Genomic DNA, 20,509 nt, shown 5'->3' with positions numbered 1-20,509 from the left:
ACCATCATCCAATGCAATACATTTTTGTCCATTTGTTCATTGGAACTTTTTAATCAAAGTCTTTAGTTACAATTAAGAAATTAAAATGGTTGATCCACTACTCACTGTCACGAAATATAACTTTTAAAATAATATTTATTATTTATTTATATTTAAAATTGTCCAAGGTTATTGATAATTATGCAATAACACATTCTTTTTAGCTTTAAAATACTTGCTATTTCTTTACGCTAATGAAAATGAAGCGTACAAAAACGAATTAGCTAAAAAAATGATCTCACCATAAAGGATCCAACTGAGCAATCACAAAAGAAAGAGACGAGCAAGATGATGATTGAACAGAACGAACAATTTCATTTTGAAAAATATAACTTCTAATACATGTTTTGGTAGGATTATTTTGCTAATTGTTCTTTAGCCTTGATGGTGTGAACTGAAGTTTGCTGGGGCTACATATACATATACATGCACATGCCAATAAGTCTAAAATATTCTTCATGGGCAAATCAGGTCAAAACATCAAGTGCACAATAATTTACATTAAACTAAAACACTAGCTCAAATAAAGAAACTAATCTCCTCAAAATCTGGTTCTCAGTGGTTTCTGAAATCTATAAATTTCAATGGTGCTTTTGGTTTACAAGTCCTGTATCATCTTTTCTGCCAAGAAATCAATGTTTTTTTCGGAGGCGAATCACAAAGAGCACTTTATATTGCATCATTTATCTGAAAGTTTGTTGTGTGCGGCACAGGGCTACAAGAGGGTAAGAGCAGAAAACGGGTGGAGTACTGCGTAAACAAGGGGCCTCCACTGCCATGCAGGGCACACTCCATCTTACAGAAGTTCCACAGTCTCTTGCTCCCTTTCCGTCTTTTTTTTTTCCTTTTCTCTGGTCAGGCATTTTTGCTGACTGCAGCTGTAAGTGCAGCCAGTTCCTCTGTCAGCACTTTGCCCTCCTTCATCTTCACCAGCATGGCGTCCATCAGCAGGCCTGCAGAGGGGATCTAGGGAGAGAGAGAGGGGGAAAGAAAGGAAAACCTGTCAAAAAGAAAAGAGGCTTTTTTCCTGTGCGTTTTTTTTTTTGACACCAGACAGCTTCTCCGGGGTGTCTTTCGGCTTTGATGACGTCTCTAACCTGTGATGAAACTCAAGTTCTTCACTCTGATTAATTATGACAAGGAACAAATTCGAGGAACAGGTCACGGAGGCTTTTCTTCAATCTCCAGAAGAGGATATTTTGTGGAAAACACATTTCCTCAAAAAGTAAATGGGATTGTTTTGAGGTTTGATTTGCTGCCATGCCACTCACGGCCTGCCACTGCTCCTGGCGATGCAAGGATCGAGAGAAGGATGATAAATGCGCAGTGTGTGCGTCTGCTCTGCTCTGCGCTAAAGCCAAACGCTAACCTATCCTCTGACTTCACTTTCTTCTTCCACCCAAAACCTTCTCAAGGACTCTGTGGTAATTAGCACTGGGGATCAAAGGCCTGCATCATCCATAAATATTGGATTAAACTTTTCTAAAAGACACACAGTAACATGCATTTTTTATATTCTTCATTGAGCGACTTCGCACAGAAAAATAAATGGTCTTAACTCCAGCAGAATCCTGAGTGTCAGACCGAAAAAGAGAGATGTGTAAACGCAAGAGCAAGAGAGATGCATCGCAAATGAAGAGGAAAGAAAGTCTCATTAGGGAGAGAGGGAGCAGTGTTTTCCCCTGGGGCAGGTAGACTGGAGAAGAAGCCGGTCTCCGTCCTGACTTCATCAAAAGCCCACTTGAGCGTTGCTAAACTTCAACTACAGAGGAAAGGGCTGCAGGGGTTATGGCAAAGGAATGTGATATTATTTAATTACTCTTAAAAATGTCCTATTTTATTGCGCAGAAACACCGAAACGCTACGGCATCTGATGCCACGCTAGCCTGGGAGGCCTAAGTCACATCTTGGCTGCGCTCGCTCAAACAGGCCCACAGGGACGGCAGACTCTGTCATTATCATGTAACAGCTGCTTTAGCAGGTAATCTCCTCCCTTTGGACAGCCCTGGTGAGCTGTTCACTATTCAACAAAGCTCTCTTTTGGGCTGCGTTTTCATTAACACACCCAGGAGTTGATTCGGAATCGACTGGCCTGGCCTGAGGAGGGGGGGGGGGACACACAATCTGCAACAATATGAAGGTGTTTTATAGTCCAATTAAGTGACGCTGGTTTCATAGAGTGTGAAGGCGCCTGGGGCGAAGCTACAGGCTCAGTCACAATACACTCTGAGCTTCATCCCGCTAAGACACACACCCACAGATACTCTCTCTAAATGGATTGATCAGGCTCCTTTTGTTATCAGCCTTAAGAGTAGCTTTTGTGGGGCCAGTCTGTGTGCAAACCTAGAGTAGATCCGCGTACAATCAGCTAAATGTTTTGGGAAATCTACGCCAAGTGACGCTGCAGGTTGAGACAGATATCTATAAAAGCACCGTTTCTTCCGGCATGTCCTTCTCAAGTGCAGAAGAAATATCGAAATCTGTTGGCAAACAACTCTTCCGATGGCACTTCAACACATTTTGTTGAACTCTCCCCCATCCAGATCACCATGGAGTGTGGATGAAAAATAAATTTGCATTCTATGATCATATAAAGCTTTCTGATCTTTGATCTTCACAAAATTAATTTGAAATCAACATTATTGAACATGGGAATAAAAAAATAAATAAAAACAACAACCAAAACACCCAAGACCTACTAAAGTCTGCATTTGATTAGAAGATAATGAATGTGTCACATGTGGGAAAACAAGAGATCAGGTAAGAAAATCAAGCGTAGCGCCAATCTATTCTTCTGTGCCAGTAATTACCCACCCTGCAATGCCTCTCTTCTCCATTCTCCTTTTCAGGCCACTGGAGACCAATATGAAAGGGAATTGGACACTTGGGGCCACAGATACTTGTAATTAAAACTCCTTTTTTAAATGTTGTTTCTTACATCGTCAGGTCTATATAACCTGAGCCGGTAGATCTGACCTAAATACACAGTAGAATAAATATGGAGCACTCCCTAAGTCTTTGTTCCCTTTCTCTCTCATTAGGAACTGATGGAGGGGAGGGAGCAGAATGAGGATCAAACAATAGCATCACGCTCGGAGAAGAGTGGTCTGTTGACGATGCTGTCATGTTAGGTTCACTGGTGCTTGACATTGCTAGTACTGTTGAATGCATATGGAGTGACTGTCATTATATGGAAAGAGAATGATGACAAATAAAAGGTTCCACAATAAATAAATAAAAAGAAGCAAAAGCTAGTATACATGTACTTTTTGTATTTATGTTAATTTCACATGGGTATGATTTTTTTTTTATTATACCATTTTAAAGAAAAGTTTAAATTGAATGACTGTGGTGTAACTAAAACATTGTTTCCAAATGCAAGTGTGATTCTGTACATCTTACTCGTAAAAAAATTAATGAAAAGAATTGATGAATTGTTCATTCATACACTCAACATTATTTGGGGATTTTGCTGAAAAAAGTTTTTTTTTCAGTGAGCCTGTTTTGCTCATTTTTGTTTTCTACTTTATAAGATAGTCTGTAATATTTAATGTTTACTTTTTTCATTATGATATGAGGACAGTTGTATCGCCCGGATATTTTTTAACTTCAAGGGTTCAATTCAGCAATTGAAATGTTACTAATGATTATTACTAAAACTGAAATAAAAGCTATGTAGAAATATATATATAAAAAAACCTAATAAAATGACAAAAGAACATAACAAAATTACTAAACCTTAAACAAATGAAGATGATACTGAAAATATAAAATATGATTAAATACAATAACAAGTAAAATAACAAATAAATAAAATAGCACTGATAGCCTCCACCCCGATATAAAAATTGTAACTCAGAAATTAAAAACATGCTCGTCATAGAACAGGTGTCATTGCATGTAGATTTGATGTTCTCTACATTATATTTTTGCACAAATTTAAGGATTTTATATATATATAAAAGAAAGCTGACACAAAGATTACCGTGGGCTGCAGCTCTGCCCATTTCAGTCACTGCATTAATTGCGGATAAGGTCACAAGATGGAGTCAGTCCACACAAACTGAAAAAGCTCTTCTCAGCGCAATCCTAACAGAACAGAAATACTACAGCTGGAAATTTGTGGACATTACAATCCAAATTCTGCTGGTCATGAAATAATATGAGGATGGAGGGGGGCCACGACTTCTGAAATGACTGTGTGCTGTCAGGCAGAGATGAATGTGGTTGATAAATGACTAGAGGCAGGGTGGCTCAGTTCATTAGCTCTAACAGTCATTTCCATCTCTTCATAAAGGCCGTGGTGTTATAATTTACCTCTAGTCAATAATTAGGAATCCACAAATAAACGCAAGCAATTAAATGTCTACTGCTACTGGGCGAAGGGGGTCCCTGGGCTAGATGAGGGTTTGCGGGTGGACACTCAGCATAGGATGGGTTATTCACGGCCTGACACATTAAGCCGCAGGGAGCACTGTGGACTAAATGCTTATAGGTTGGTGATGTTATTCCCAGGTTGTGACCCTCAAGTGTGGAAGTGTTGTTGTCTCATTAAGAGAGAAGGGAATGAGTTTAGAGGTGCTTGGAGCACGTTGTGGCAAGAAAAGAGGAAAAGAGAGATATCCAAAGAGAGAGATATGTTCATTAATGTTATTTGAAGTCAGCAAAGCAGAAACGCGCTGTGGCAAAGGCAACAGATCAGAATCAACAGCCCGTAAGCTTTTGTGTGATTTCCTTTTCTGTGCGACTCAGACAGGCAGATAAAATGACATGAGAGTGAAAGGCACCTCTTCAAAACGCGCACACCGAGTCCCAACATTATTCTGACATGCATGAGCTTGTTACGTTGACATGTGGCACTGGAGTGATGGCTGTGCTATTGACAGGGCCACAGCAGTAATAAGAAGTCGTCACAGTGGTACCGCCATTAGTGGCTGACAGTGACAGCTCACGCTATACACAGAGACTGACAGGCGAGAGAAAAGACCTCGCTTAGGTAACACACACACACACATTACCATTTCACCAAAAAGGCTGTGGTGCTGACATGGGACTGACATGGGACTTTGGCTTTGGAGTATCATATGAAGATCAAACAACTTGGGCTCATTTGAAAAACGTGCCTCTACCTACATTTTTTGCTCCAAATTCGCAAAATGCACTTACACCTGCAATTCACTGCAGGTTCCAGCTGGAATGGACACTAGAGGGCATTTAAACACCTGCAATTTGTATTCCCTTTGACACAAATTATGATTATGAGGGTAATAGACTTTTTTTGTGTGATGCCTTGCACATTACTACGCTATACTACACAATACTACAACCTCAAAATGCTATTACCACAGTACATGATTTGTAAACAAATACATTTTGACGATTGCATCACGTAATCAGTTCCGCATGTATGGTTTTTCTGACAAAGTAAACTTTCTCAGTACACATAGCATCTGCGATGCGGGGCGCTCGAACACGAGTCATAATAAAAGAGCACAAAGACTTGTAAAGCAAGCTAAAATGGCATGGTTGGTTCTGTAAATGCATTAAAACTATCGGTTAGGTTTAGTGTAGGTGGTACTTTATTTATTTAAACGTGATAGAGCGTTAACCTTTTAGGGACACTCAATAGATGTAATGTAATTTCTGAACTGATACATAAAACAATCAAAACGTGGCGAATAAAATGGAACGTGATTAGGGCGCCAATCCCTTTGAAAGTGTTGTGAAAAGTACAAGCAGCAACGTAATATCAATTTGCAAAAATGTTGCCACAGGCGCGCTTTTCCAATGAGCCCGGGTTGGATAAAAACATGCTAGTACAACATAAACAAATTGCAACACTGACCTAGTCGTCTGTTACCCCCCCCCCCCCAAGAAAAAAAAAAACACATAAAAAAACTCACCTGCCAATAAACTCGCTTGATCACTAGTCAGAGGAAGAGCCACCCTCCCAGTGGAACGCGTTAGGAGATGGAGGGTGAAAAAAAAAAAAACAGGATGAGCATGTTGAAAGAAAAGAAAAACTAACGTGTGGGTCACCGTGTCGGTGTCAGCGCACCTCTCTGGGGACTCAGGCTGGTCTCAGCCTTGTCATACAGCGAGCAGTCGTGTCGGCCGAGCCGAGAAAACGTCGATAGCAACTTGCCTGTGAAGAGTCTCCTGCGGGCCGCTGCTCTGTTTGTGTGTACGTGTATGTATGCGAGTGTGTCAATAGCAGCCTGCTGGTGGAGAGTCTCTAGTGGAGCTTGGCTCAATCTCCCTGCATCGACAGACCTGCCAGATCAATACTTGGCCCACCACTAACAAGCTGCTTCGGGGTCTTACAGCCCAGCAGAGGAAGCAAGAGAAAGAAAGAGAGAAAAAAAAAGGAGGGAGAGAGACTGAGCTGCCTGATGGCAGTCTTCAGAGTCCTCTAAAGTGTCCAGCGGCAAGAGGCAGAGATGCGCAGACTGGGTATAGACAGGTCACAGAGGTCAAAGGTCAAAGCCACTAGCGCTGTAGTGACACGCCAGAGCCCGTGAATCATACAAGATGCACGTTTCAGGCTGACAGCCAAACATACGCATACACACAGAGAGCAGAAATCATAAATTCTTTAATGATCTCCTAGATATTGTTGCTAAGAGATTTCATATTATTCATAACAAACAAATACTGTATGTAAAAATAGGCTGAAGTTTGAAATAAGGAGAATGGGAGCTAATTCAGTCAATCATAAAATGAATAACATGAATATTTGGTGTGAACTAGATTTTGAATGTTGAAGCAACGGTTTCTTATTGAGCCTTTCACACCGGGAGCGCAGTTTTTCTTTGGTGAGTATTGTTTTCCCCCCCACTAGCTATGAAGCGCACCAACCAGTAGGATTCGAGCTCTGGGTCATGTCTTTAGAGTTGATGCAGATACATTTATCAGAACATTTGGTGGTGCTCAAGCACTATAAATTGGACACTGGAGCAGCAGTCTTCTTCACACTCCACACATGTTGAGCCCAAGCCTGAAAACGACTCTAAATGAAATGTTTGCAGTTCGCTTTACGCTACACGCATAACCTATAATTAGGTGGATTGCATAAAATATTACTCAAACATTCACTCTCACCATCAATATTCTTTTGTCTGTATTCTGCACATATTTTCAATTACCCACACGAAACCACATTCTTTCACTACAATTTTATATGTGCATTTTCTTCACCTTGCATTAATTACCTTTTTATTTAATCAAATCTAAGAAATATTAATGATTTGTATTGTAGAGTTCCTTTTTAAAATAAGTGGGGAAAAGAACAAATATGTGTGAACTAGGTTCAACAATTTGTTTGGACTGTACTGACAAAAATATATCTATCAGCACATTTAATAATTAGGTAAATTTCTTTAACATTTTTCTCCCTTGCACAAAACATTATTTAGAAGATTCTATATTTTGAGTATTTACTCAAATCAAATCAAATGATGCAAATCTTTAATAATTAAATGATACACATTGAGATATAATTTATGGTCCAGTGTTTTTGCTTCTGACCTTTTATGATTCAATTCCAGAAGGGAAATTACTTTAGCTAAACGTCACATCTGTTACATTTTTGTAATTATTGCTGAAATAATAGTAATAGTAATAGTAATAGTGCATCTCATACTCCTGTTCTTCTGATAGCCAGATGGCAGAGCAGCTGAAAGACGCGTTCACGGCGCACCATCTATTGTACCTTGATTTTGCTTTATGTTCAGCCTGACAAATATAGACCAATGTATAGACCATTCATCTGCGATTTGCTTCGCTTTTTCACGGTGTGAAAGGGCCTTAAAAGATTAATATGTTCATTTTAAAATCTGCAGGATATGTTTTAAAAAAAAAAGTTCAATTTCACTTAAAGCACCACTTTAACAAAATTATGTATATTGATAAAATGTGAATACAATTTTTTTTTAGCTGCTAATGAAATCAAACCTGCTGCTGAAGGATGTGCTGTACATGTTCAGTCCAATCTGTGACTGGCCCACGACCCACACACGCCTCCTCACACTGCAAATCACAAAACATGGCCGGAAATGCTGTTAAAAGTCATGAAGAAAATACTCTAAATTTCTTTTGTGTGGGTGTGTAAGAGTGCAACGGTGTCACTGGATGACCCCAAAAGCAGCCCAGCTTAAATATTTGGAAATTAAATAAATAAAAATAAAGTACTTTAAACACCCATGTGTACAATATTGGCAGGTCTGATCAGAATATTCAAATGTACAAATTATGCCAAATAAATGTTTGGTTGGAAATAGTAATAGTAATAATAATAATATTTGGAATATTTGTTTGAGCACTGAGTTTTATTTATTTTTTCATTTGTAATACACGTTATTCTACATGTAACTATCTTTTGTTTCCCACAACACTCAGTCAATACTGACCTCATCTGTGTCCAGCATGTCCACCAGGTCTGTTTCTGTCATGTTGAGGATAGATGCTGCTTTCACTAGTGAGCATTTAGACATTCTGTTTCCTTCTTTTTCACTCTTTTTCTTCCTCCTCAGACGGGCTTTAGCATCCTCCACATTCTGTGCCAATTCATTAGCCAGTGCCTTAAAAATAATGGTGAAAATAGACATACGCATAAACATATAGTCTCTTACAGTACATCTAAAATGGCTAAAGGTGTAAAGAACGTGGTGTGATCAAGAGTTAGGGAGTTAGCATTATTAGGGATGATTTTGTCAAACTGGGAGCGGCCTGAACGAGTAACCGAATGCTCTTGACTTTTGATGCAAGATGCACGGAAATATCGAAGGCTCTCGTGTTGATTTGGAGAGGAATTGCACATAAGAGACGACAAGCTGCTAAAAAACACACACTTTGATTTACTTCCTTTTTTGTATGGTACATATTATAAGAGGAGCTCTCAGAAGAGTGCAAATAATGGGGAGACGAGAGGCTCTTAAAATGGCGGTGGGTAACGTCGGGTCTTATTCTTTGTTGCGCCCGTTGAGGAGCGAGCTAAATGGGAATTGTTGCTAAATACTGAGAGACAATTAAATGTTAAAGCTGCCACTGTACATGAGAAAGTCAATAAAGTGAGCTCCCCTTTGTTTCATTTTCAGCTTATTGATCGTAGCAATAATCTCTTGTATCATTCCCCATAAGCCTTGTGAAAACCTGACCTTGGAATGGACAGTCTGTGTGTGTGTGTGATTCCAGGTTAACCCACAGAAGTATAAGTGAGAGCAATCACACGCGGTTGATCAGAGCACAGTTCTTTGGGGCATGCTCCATTTCCCACATCTCCCCATCACCGTTATTTGTTTCATAAAGCCTCCATCATAAATACTTTAAATGGATCTTCATTATATTTCAGGGAATGCTACAGGATTACATAAAGGTTAGTCTTGCGTCCTCATATTCACACACTGCGAATGTGCAGCAATGCCATTAGGAACTAAAGTATTTTAACTAGCAAATGTCTCTATCAGTTGTAAATTCTAAAAACATTCATTTATGTACATTAGGGGGAGAAAAAAGATTAGATGTACTTCAAAGCAGAGGTGACTTAACAGGCTGCAATTGAGCGTAAATGCGCAGTTTGCTGCCAAGAAAAAAAGAAGATATTTTAGGAGATTCATTGACCTTGACATACAGTCTTGAGAGTGTTCATTTCCAGTTTTTTTTCCCTAATAATAACAAAGCTGCTTCACTGCTTATCTTTTGGCATAATATTTTATTATTATTTGTTAGGGAAAAAAACAGTTATATCTTTATAACTATATATATATATATATATATATATTTATTTTTTCTTTAATTGCAAAAACGAAAAAAAAAAACAGTTATAAAAAAATTATACAAAATGTGTTGATAAACAACATTCCTCTTTTCTTCTAACAATTTTCTTTCACCCACCCTGTCCCAGAGCGAATAATACGAAAGATAAATAATAATAATAATAATAATAATTAATATATACTTAGTATAGACTATAGTATAGACAGCAGTGAGGAAATAATTCTTAGCCCATTCTGTCTGATTTTGATATCCATATCCAGGTCTCCTGATTCCACTTAGGGTAGAGTGGGGGAAAACGCCCCCCTTAAGGAAAATGTGACATTACAGTGAAACAAAACATAAATTTGACTAGAATTGCCATCCCGGTTTTGAGTGACTATGGCAGGAGTTATTCACCAAATATAAAAATTGCTTAGCCTTCATAATTAATTAGCATTTTGACTGAAAATATTTTTGTACAAAGGGGGCGTTTTGCCCCAGCGGTGGGGTAAAACGCCCCCCAAGGTGGGGTAAAATGCCCCCTTTCTTACAAACCAGTTTGCTTGATAGATCAACAGCAAAATTAACAGACAATAGTTTTTAATCTCTAAAAGTAAAAGGCAAGTAATGTATAAACATGTAAATATATTAATATTTATTTCAGCAATGTCCAAAATAGCCAAATTTAACTACCTTCCATCAGTGAGCTAACTTTGCTAGCAAGCTAGCTAGTTAATGTTCACTTGAGGTAATTTTTTCATGTTTTGTTCAAATATTTTGATTTTACCACCTAGTTATACTGCATTAAGTGTAAAACAAAGGATTTGATAGACATAAATATTTTATTATAGTAATTATGATAGAGAGAAACTATGCTCCCAGGGGGGCGTTTTACCCCTCAGCGTAGGGGGCGTTTTACCCCACAAGCTATGACTTTTTTTAAAAAAATTAAAAAATTTTTTTATAATTATATTCCTTATAAATAACATATGATCTCAAACTACAGACTTCACTATTCATCTATCATACATCACTGCGATATCCTGCAGAACAATATTCTCTTAAACACTTATTTACTAATATCTGAAAATTATAGCATTTACCATGTAATCCTCTTCTCTTCAAATGTGTCGCTGGTGTCAGCTTCTCCATAGAGATTTGTATATCCCCGTTATCAACGTAGTGCATAGCAACAGTAAAAACCTATATTGACTACTTTTAGTGGTTATTTTGGGAAAAACAGGTGGGGGGCGTTTTACCCCAGGGGGGCGTTTTCCCCCACTCTACCCTATAATTTTTTTGGGGGAGAGTTATAAAATATAAAACATTGGGTTCTATACTGAAATAAATGTTTAGGGAATATTTCAATTTCAAATAGAGTATCAATCTAAACACTCTAAACAAACAAACAAAACAAAACAAAACAACGCTTCTCCTCTAAAAAACAGCCATTTCAAAACCAGGTCTTATTTTACTAAAGTGATTTACTTCATTATAAAAATCAGATAGTCAGGGGCCATTTTTTATTCGTTTATGAATTCTTTCCCAGAATTTCATCCTTTCAATTCAGCTTTTTTCAATTTCCATACCAGGACATGTATTACATTTATTTACTTTAAATTTGCAAAAACATAAACATGTAATTTAATTCAGTAATTGTTTATTATAAACATGTGTATTTAACAGATAAGAACAAAAATTGTCATTAAGTTTTACAATTAATAGATAAATATAAATTGTATATCATTTCTTTCCCCTAATAAACTGTGAGTGGTTAAATTCATCAGTCTAAAAACTGTTATACAAATGCCACTGTTATACAAATATGCACTATGTGGCAATAGGGTATAGAGTAAAATTTTAAAGAGTTAATAATCATCAAATAATGCAAATAATCTTTGTTGGCGGTAGAGGAAAATTCCTGTGAAATTGAGATAAATTGGTCAATGTGAACTTTCACTCCCCTTTCGCTTTGCATTTACATACACTACATAAACATTATTAAACCAGCAACATTCAAAATTCTCCAAAGGAATGCCCAGCTCATCAACAAACTGTCAAAAGAGCCTATGACTTTATTTAAAGCTTAATAGATATTCACTGTCACTAGTCAAAGGGTAGATTCAATTGACCTAAGCCCAGCGCACAGAAAAATCCGGAAAGAGATTAAGCGAATTTATCACATACTCTGCACAGCTCCCCTGACCGCTTCTCGAGAGCCAACCGTACTGCAGGATAGTGTGATGGGGGCCAAGAGGAGAAGGGCTCTTACCCACAATCACCCTAGCCACAGGGCCAATTTACCAGTTCCCTCGCAGAGGAGGAGGATTAGAGGAGCCGAGGAGAAAAATTCCTCTTTAAATGACTTACCTGCATTAAACCACGCTGGATTGTATTAGAAGATAAACTATGGAGGAAATTACTGAGGAAATAAATTAGACTTTATCTTAAATCTTTTGTGACATTTGGCATTTTTCACTCTCAACACCATTTGAACGGGGAAGTGAATGTTTACCAGCAACACAAAGTAAAGGGTGGATACAGTCGTGTTAATGAGGTTTCTTAATGACTCCATGTCATGCTAATCTAACACGCTGTCTTAAAGATGTCTTTATTAGTGCAATAAGCATTTAATGCAATATGAACTATTCCTCAAGTTGAGAAGACAATTAAAAGCATGAAATCCTCTGTTACACCTGCACTATAACACACTACATGTTATCAATTACTCATGGCCACGGACATTTGCATAATTCAAACAAAGCTCTTCGATGGATCCCCAAATGTCATTATAATCATCCCAAAAGATCCCTCTTGAAGCTTCCTGACAGGATGGCATGTTCAAAGCTCATCAATCCATGACAGGGGGATGTAGGCCAGAGAGCTGGGCCGTCTACAGGGACCATCATTAACACACTAGCAGGAATCAGCTACAGGTTAACTATGTTGACTATACGAAACCACAGGCTACAAAACATGCTGGGTTTTGACGACAGATTTTTGCAAAGGAGTTTTGGAATGGAATCCATATATTTTTCGGGTAGGTTTGCATACTGATCATACCTCATATGTAACACCCCGTTTACACATTAAGATCTGTTTGAGGTGATCTGATCACAAGCAGATAGTGTAAATACAGGTGTAAAAAATGTATCGTGATCTGATCACATTCAGAGGTAGCTGAAAACGCAAATGACCTCACTGCATTTGTAATGTAAATGCTAATCTGTCCTGACAACAAAGGTTGCCTTCCTCACCGGTCAATTTTGCTGGTCACATGCAGCTTTAAAAAGAAAATAACCATTAAATATTTGTAAAAAAAAAAAGAAATACAGGAAATATGTGATGGCACTTCTTTGATATGCCGGAAATGAACATAATATGGAATGTGTAGAACACACACACACACACACACAATATTATTATTAATAAAAAACAGACTTTCTCAGCGAAATAGAATTGCAAGTGGTCACAGGATACACATTTGACATGTTAGGTGAAAACAGTACTATGCATCGGCTTAAACAAGTAACATGAACGTATTACTCGAGATGGATCTTAATACCAAGTTTGAAAAGCCTAAAGCTAAAATGATGACAAACTATAAGTCGAACAGTTCAAATACCTCAGTGAACGTGTGGAACTGTTGCAGCTGAGAGTCAGCGAGGGTGAGTTTTCTCTGCAGTGTATCCAGAGCCTGAGAGCTCTGCTCGGCTAAACCATGCATCTGTTTGGACGCAGTCCGCTCCAGCTCAGCCATGGCCTGATCACATTCACCTATCCGCACCTGGAGGACGGTCACTCTCTGCTCCTGGGGATATGCACACACAAATAAGAAAACCCACCCAAATAAACACTATTATAAATTCTCACAATTATTTCATGACACTATAGATAAATAACAAATGTATAGTACAGATATCTAGTAAAATTATAGAATGAATCCACAGATCAATAGCATAAGATGAAACTGGGGCAAAGAATGGAATTGAGGCCAAACATCAAACAAGGCTAATGGTAATTAGGTGAATAATGGAGAAAAAACACAACTCTTGCAAGACAATGAAGGATAAGCTGTAACAGAATGCTTCATTTACAGAGCACATCACTAAAGTGACATTAAAATGACTGTGTGCGAAATATGGTTGATGCAGATAGTCAAAGCTCTTAAACCTTTTTCTGAAGCTCCTCTTTGAGTTTTTGGCTGGTTGTCTCATGTTGTTTTTTTTCTGCGGTGGCAACGGTCAATCTTCTCTTCAGAGAGTCGACCAGGGCTTTCCGGTTAGTTGACTCATCAGAGAGAGATTTTATCTAACAAAGAAAAGCAATTGTTATTAAATTAGACTGGGGTCACTAAGAGCGAAATTTCAATTACTTCAATATTTTTAAACAGACAGTTAAATGTGGAAGTCTAGGAAGTTCAGACTCTGGATGAGTGACACGATCAATAACGGCAGAGAGAATAATTAATTCCAGGTTGCTCCAAGGCTGTTGCCATGGCTAGTACAGTATCTGTTGTTCGAACAGGACCTACTTTCTTCTCTAAGTCTTCAGTTACTGCTCTGTGGCTCCGCTCGGAGTCCTGGCAAATCTTTAGTCGGCCCCGGACATCTTCCACCAGCTGCCTTTTCATCGTCACATCCCTCTCTAAAACACAGATCCTGTACGCAAACACATTCAGATACATTTAGGTTTTTTTGTTTTTCATTTTCAGTAAAAAACCCCCACCATTTTTTTATGCGGACTCACTCACTTTAAAAATTAACAAATGGCAATTAATAATTAAAAAGAGAGAAAACAAATAAAATGCCAGCAGTCGTGCAACCAGATTTGCTCCTAAATAGTTTAAACATCTACACATCTCCGGGATATAAAAGTGTTGGAATATGTTAACATTTGAGGGCTGTTTTACGGACTGCCTCCTTGACCAGAGGTGCTGTAATGATGAGTAAAGGTCCTTTTAAATAAATATCCTCAAATTCCAGAGAGAGAGTGCCTGAAGCAAATGCACTGAATAAATGTGAGAGCTTCTTATTGGAGTGACATTAAATTAAATAAGACTGGGTGGCCTGGGGAAATGGAGTCAGGTTACCCAACAGCCATTAATGAGAAAACCCATATTGACCCCGCTGTAGAGTGGACGAAGCTGTTTCTCCTGTTGACTTACAGCCACGCTTCACCCATCCTCCCCCACTTCACTCCATCTTTCTGAAAGCTCAAGAGAGCAAATGGCAATTAGATCTATAACATTTATTTTAGGGGTACGCGTGCCCAAAAAGAATAGCGGGATGGTGATACTGATGACCGGCGCGAGCCCGCTGAAACGTTTGAACGTTTGCTTTCCTTCGCGCTCCCCGCTTTGTCTCTTTAGTGTTGAGCTGCTAGATTGCTAATTCAAAATGCATTTTGGATGCTAATACAGTTGTAAGTGCTTTCATGGATCATGGATGCACTGTTTGCAGTAGAAAACAAAGGAGATGAATACATTTATGATATGGAAAGACAACAGGCGGCACATGAAAGGCAGGCCTTTATGAATAAGGCAGAGACCTCTGCGCCGGATATTGACTCAGGACAAGGCAGCATGCTTTGAAATTCACTTTTTTTGAAGGCAGTGCAGCAGATGTATTTTTTACAGTGTCTAGACATGTATTTCATTTAAACAAGCTGCGTGGCGTAAGGCGGCTACCGCTCACAGGGATTCCTCATCTGTGATTTCACATGTTGTCACTGACTGGCGTGAAACCTCTGAGTTTTACCTTAGTGCGGACACACGCTGTGACATTCACATAATCCTTAGCATGCTCATTCTGGAGAAGAAAAAAAGATCCTATTCTCAATCCATGCCTTTGTTTTCCAGTAGAAATGTGAACATACTTAAACCAAGAATTCTTCTTGAGAGGGAGAGGAAAAAAAAAAATATGGCATTTGCCTCAATGGCAGATATTTTGCACTGCTTCAAGCAAAACCTCACTAAATGTATTATTTACTATAACAGCCATTTTTTTCCCCCACTGAGATGGGCTAGAATCAAGTGACGCAGAGAGAAAGGAAGAAAATAAAAAAAAGGACAGGGAGATGGAATGCAGTTAACACAACAGACTGTCAGACTCGGTGCCCAGGGCAAGACATCTTATGACAATAGTGCTTAACTACATGGGAAGGAAACTACACCTCCTCTCTCTGCACATAGCCAGCTTCACGCGTTTCAAAATCTGGTGTTGAAGTCTGCCACATGGTGGAATCAGACACTAGAAAAAGGGACCCAGAGCAAGAGAAAGAGAGGGTGAAGAAGTGAGAATACCTCAAGACTATGAAGGAAAGAGAGGGGATAGAGCGCATTTACCTCTCGTGCAGTTCCTTCAGCGTCTGATCTCTTTCATCTAACTGAGCCCTCAGGCTCTTGTTAGCAGCAGTGTGTTTGCTCATCTCACTGCTGGCACTCTGTGGAGAGAAAGAGTCACACATTTATCCTATCATCTGATATCCCATTGTGCACGACTCATTTATGAGTATTGAGCCATCGGGATGCTTAATGAGGATGCTGTTTCACATCTGTTTCACAGAAATATGCACATCTACATGTACATATGTCCTGTGTATTGGCTCTAGTTTCCTTTATAGGGCAATGATGTGACACTCATTTTTTGTCCAGATATATACAGTTATTTAAAAAAAAGATGTATATTTATTTAGACATATTATGTGTGTGGCTTAAATTAAAAGGTGAGGCTTAAAGTAAAAAAAAAAAGTAACGGTCTGGAGATAAAGCAATTAAGTACAATGTTTGATTACAATTCTTTCAAAAAGTTAAACTAAGTAGTTTGATATATTTTTTATTATTATTGCGGTAACACTTTACAATAAGGTTCATTTGTTAACATTAGTTACTATATTAGTTGACCATCAGTGAAAAACATTTTTAAATCATTTATCGATCTTAGTTAATGTTAATTCCAACATCTACTAATACATCATTAAAATCAAAAGTTGTATCTGTTAATAGTATTTAATGTACCTCAGATAAACAGTTGGAGTTTTATTAACTATCATTAACAAAAATGTATAAATACTGTAACAAATGCTCATTTTTAGTTAATATTAGTTCTTTAATTAAAAAAAGTATAATATTTTAAGAAAAAAGGTGGCCCAAACAAAGTCAGTGAAATACAGCAAGGCCTTTTGTTATCATGACAAGAAGATAGTAATAATTTCTGTTTCGATAATAAATCACAGAGAGGACCCCTGTGGATACTGATAAATGTCCACCATGGTCAGTGTTTTTTTTTTTTTTTTATATTAGATTATATAAAAAAATAATCTACTACATGAAAATTCATAATTTGCAAAACAAACGAATAAACAAAATATAGGTTATAGGTTATTGTAGTTTTTTGTATATTCGTTTTGCTTGTTTGTTTTATTTGCTTATTTTTTCTTTTTAAATGAATAAGACATGCACACAGAGTCATATATTCAAAGTAAGGAAAATATTTATTTACTTAATGGTTATACTCTTTTGGTCTTTTTTAGAGCCTTTATATTTAAAATTAGCATATAAAGGCTCTAAAAAATGCTCGAAACCCACAAAAATACAATGTCTACAATTCTAAGAACATTACACTTACGGTTTTGATTTTTAAAGGATTTTTCCTTTTTATCATCTCAGACATGCTTATTTGTTACTGAATCTTAGATTATTTTTTGTCCCACTGTATATTTATATATTTATCATTTAAAGCATTACTTATTAAGCTGGGTTTTGATCTATTTAGTGGCACATTTGCTCAACCTCTGTGAATGTGTGTCAAGGTAAGAGGCACACGCACAGAGCGTCTGAAAACTCTGACGACAGGTTGAGTTGGTGGGATGCCTGTGATCATGTGAATGATGGATATTTGTATGTGCACCTTGTCTTTAGTTGAAAGGAACGGAGGACTCGTTTATGTAGCACACATCCTGACTGCATTTCACACACACCCACACACACTCTCCTGTCTCTTGAACATGACACTATCATTGAGCCCAACACAGAAATATAAAGAGCAGTGCCAGACCCCATAAATCAGTTTGCTGATATTATACACCAAAAGTGTCACCAGCTTTTAACACACTGACTTGTTTATAGGAGAAAACAATTAAACTAAGGAAAACACTGTGAGGGCTAATTCACACAGAACACATTTTTGCTTTGAGAAACGCAAGATGCGGGCAGTGGAATGGGGAAAAACCCACAAGGTCTCGAGACGTGTCTTTTAAAAGTTGAACTTAATTTAACGTAAGCGTTGCGCATCATGCAAGTGTTCATTTTTGAATATGCATATATCTATAGCCATTGGTCACCATTTCTTTAATGAGTAAGGTCACTTCTTTCCTGTTTCACCCATTCATAAAATAACCTTAATTTAATACTTCTATTTAACCGAAAAGTCAAATCATATTATAATAGACCTAAGATAACTTACTGAATAGGTGTCCAAATAAGATTAGATGTTGCTTGCACTACTGCACTACTGCAGTTTAATTTAATTTATTTAGTAAAATATCAACAATGGGTTCATTTTCTCATCTTAATAGCCTGACACTTCTTGTTTACTACTAGAAACCACTGCTTTACATAAGCAAATGATACAATTATTTAACGTTCTGAAATATTTTAATAATAATTCACACCTGAGGTATTACCACCTCAGGTGTACATTATTTTTCAATAATTCAATTCAATGGCCCGTCGTCAATTATCCCTTATACATTATATTATATTATTTTAAATATCTTGTTTTATAATTTAGCTTGCTAATAAATCTGGCATTGTTTACTATGAATATTGTTTGCCTGCGAATTGAATTGCTTGTTATATTCCTCAGAAATTGCTTTGGATAAAAGTGACCGCTAAATGAACAAACGTAAATAGTAGTTATAAAAGGAGTTGTTAAACGACCTAAAAGAACCACACTTATTTCTAAAAACAGTGATTTCAATAACAATTGTCATAATGTCTATTTGTTTTGTACTGATGCGAATCGTCCCACACAGGTTACTGTTTTAATCTATCCGTTAAATGGATAAACTGTACCTATTGAACTGAAAATAATTGTAAGAGACCTTCAGTCGTTGAGTGAGCTGTTTGACTTGGGCCTGCAGGCGCTCCGGGTCTATGGCAGGGGGGTTCACTGGTATTTGCTGTCGGATACGTCTCCACTGCTCTAACTCCATCTGCAGAGACGCCTTTTGTTGCTCCAGACCAGCCAGCTCGCACGCCTGCTTCTGCTCACCAACACACAAACAACAAATAAACAAATCCACATGTAGGAGCTCTAACAACAGCTGCGTAACAACGGAGCAGATAAATATCAATTAAGTGAGCAGCACAACAAAGAGGCAAAAGTCTGATTAAACAGTTTCTGGTTAGTTTTATGATTAAGGAGCAGGCTTTTTAGGCTCAGGACTACATGTGAGTTTGCGATTAAAACCCTAAATCCGATTAAAGCCAAATGCTAATAAGGAGGCAGATCATTCCTCCATTTTTCTGTTGATTGTCAGCTTTAATAGAGCCATTGTCGGCTCGTCCCAGTGCACTCTGGGAGTTTATCAACACTGCGTAGAGCTGAAAGCTGAGCACCAGGGCTAATTGCACTCTCACTCACTAACACACACACAGTTACTGCATAGAACTAAATGAATAACACAAAGCCCTGTTTGGGGAATAAAACCACAGAATTTTTAACAACACTCAGTTGTGATACTTCACCCTCTGTCCAAACATAATGATTTCTTACTGCACCTATCATAACATATGGGGAAAATCAACACACACACACACACACACGCACACACACACACACACACACACACTTTCTCGTGGAACATCTCAAATGCCATTCAACTGCTGATATCTGGGTTCTGACCTTTTAATAGAGCATTCTCTCTCTGTCTCTTTTTTTAGGTTTGTGCTAATGAAAGTCATGCCGGCATCATACTAAGATGCATTGATACTGTTTCCAATAATTTGAGGGTTTATAAATGACCCTTCACTGGAGGATCATGTGGCTTTCTGTCTACATCCACTGCCCCCCTATAAGCCAATAAAACACAGATTTTCAAATTTGATGATGCCAATGACCTCATATGGTGATGATAACCTTTGAAAAATTGTAAAGGTATACATTTAAAAAGGTGTGAAAACATACAGTACTGTGCAAACGTCCACCATTAGATGTTGTTTTAGCAATGGTATAATGACCCTTATCATTCTGTTTATTAGAATATAAAAAAAAAACTATAAAAACAATAAAAAAATTGGTTCTATAGCCTAAAAAGGCAAGTATTTTAGTGACCTCCACTTACATTTGCGCAATAGCAGGAACCTAGCTCTCTCAAACCTAAATGGAATGGAAAAGGACTGGAAGGCCAAGAAAACTTTCAAAATATGCTGAGAAGTTTCTCAGAGTTTCTTCTTTGAGAAACTGGAAGAAGTCCAGGAGGTCACACTAAATACAAATTTTTGCTTAAAGAAGCCATTTTGTTCTGATTTTTTATTTATTTATTATATTGTTACTTTTTTTTTTTTTTTTTTACATATTTCCTGTATTTCTATTTAAATCTTAATAAAGAGACCGAAAAATAAATATGGATTGTTATTAAAACATTCGTAAACAACAAAGTTGGTGGTGGCCTAAAAATTTTGCACAGTATTGTACATTTTTGTGTAAAAATA

General features: G+C 37.6%; 1 protein-coding gene across 3 annotated transcripts in view; it reads right to left on the bottom strand.

Annotated features, from left to right (window-relative positions):
* Nucleotides 1–329: 329 nt before the first annotated feature.
* The window catches only part of cntln (centlein, centrosomal protein), a 134,932-nt gene continuing 114,752 nt past the window's right edge, over nucleotides 330–20,509 (bottom strand). For all 3 annotated transcript variants that reach the window (XM_084401757.1, XM_084401758.1, XM_084401759.1), the window contains exons 19-26: nucleotides 18,898–19,059; nucleotides 16,139–16,236; nucleotides 14,327–14,453; nucleotides 13,966–14,103; nucleotides 13,418–13,603; nucleotides 8,448–8,618; nucleotides 7,993–8,067; nucleotides 330–1,005 (exon numbers count right to left, since the gene is read on the bottom strand). In XM_084401757.1, coding sequence (XP_084257883.1) covers nucleotides 895–1,005; nucleotides 7,993–8,067; nucleotides 8,448–8,618; nucleotides 13,418–13,603; nucleotides 13,966–14,103; nucleotides 14,327–14,453; nucleotides 16,139–16,236; nucleotides 18,898–19,059 — 1,068 coding nt within the window. In that variant the 3' untranslated portion in view covers nucleotides 330–894. The remainder of the gene's footprint in view (nucleotides 1,006–7,992; nucleotides 8,068–8,447; nucleotides 8,619–13,417; nucleotides 13,604–13,965; nucleotides 14,104–14,326; nucleotides 14,454–16,138; nucleotides 16,237–18,897; nucleotides 19,060–20,509) is intronic.

This window comes from Rutilus rutilus, assembly GCF_951802725.1.
Source record: "Rutilus rutilus genome assembly, chromosome: 2".
NCBI lineage: Eukaryota > Metazoa > Chordata > Actinopteri > Cypriniformes > Leuciscidae > Rutilus > Rutilus rutilus.
The sequence above is the reverse complement of the archived record's forward strand: the minus strand, read 5'-3'. Positions and strand labels throughout refer to the sequence as shown.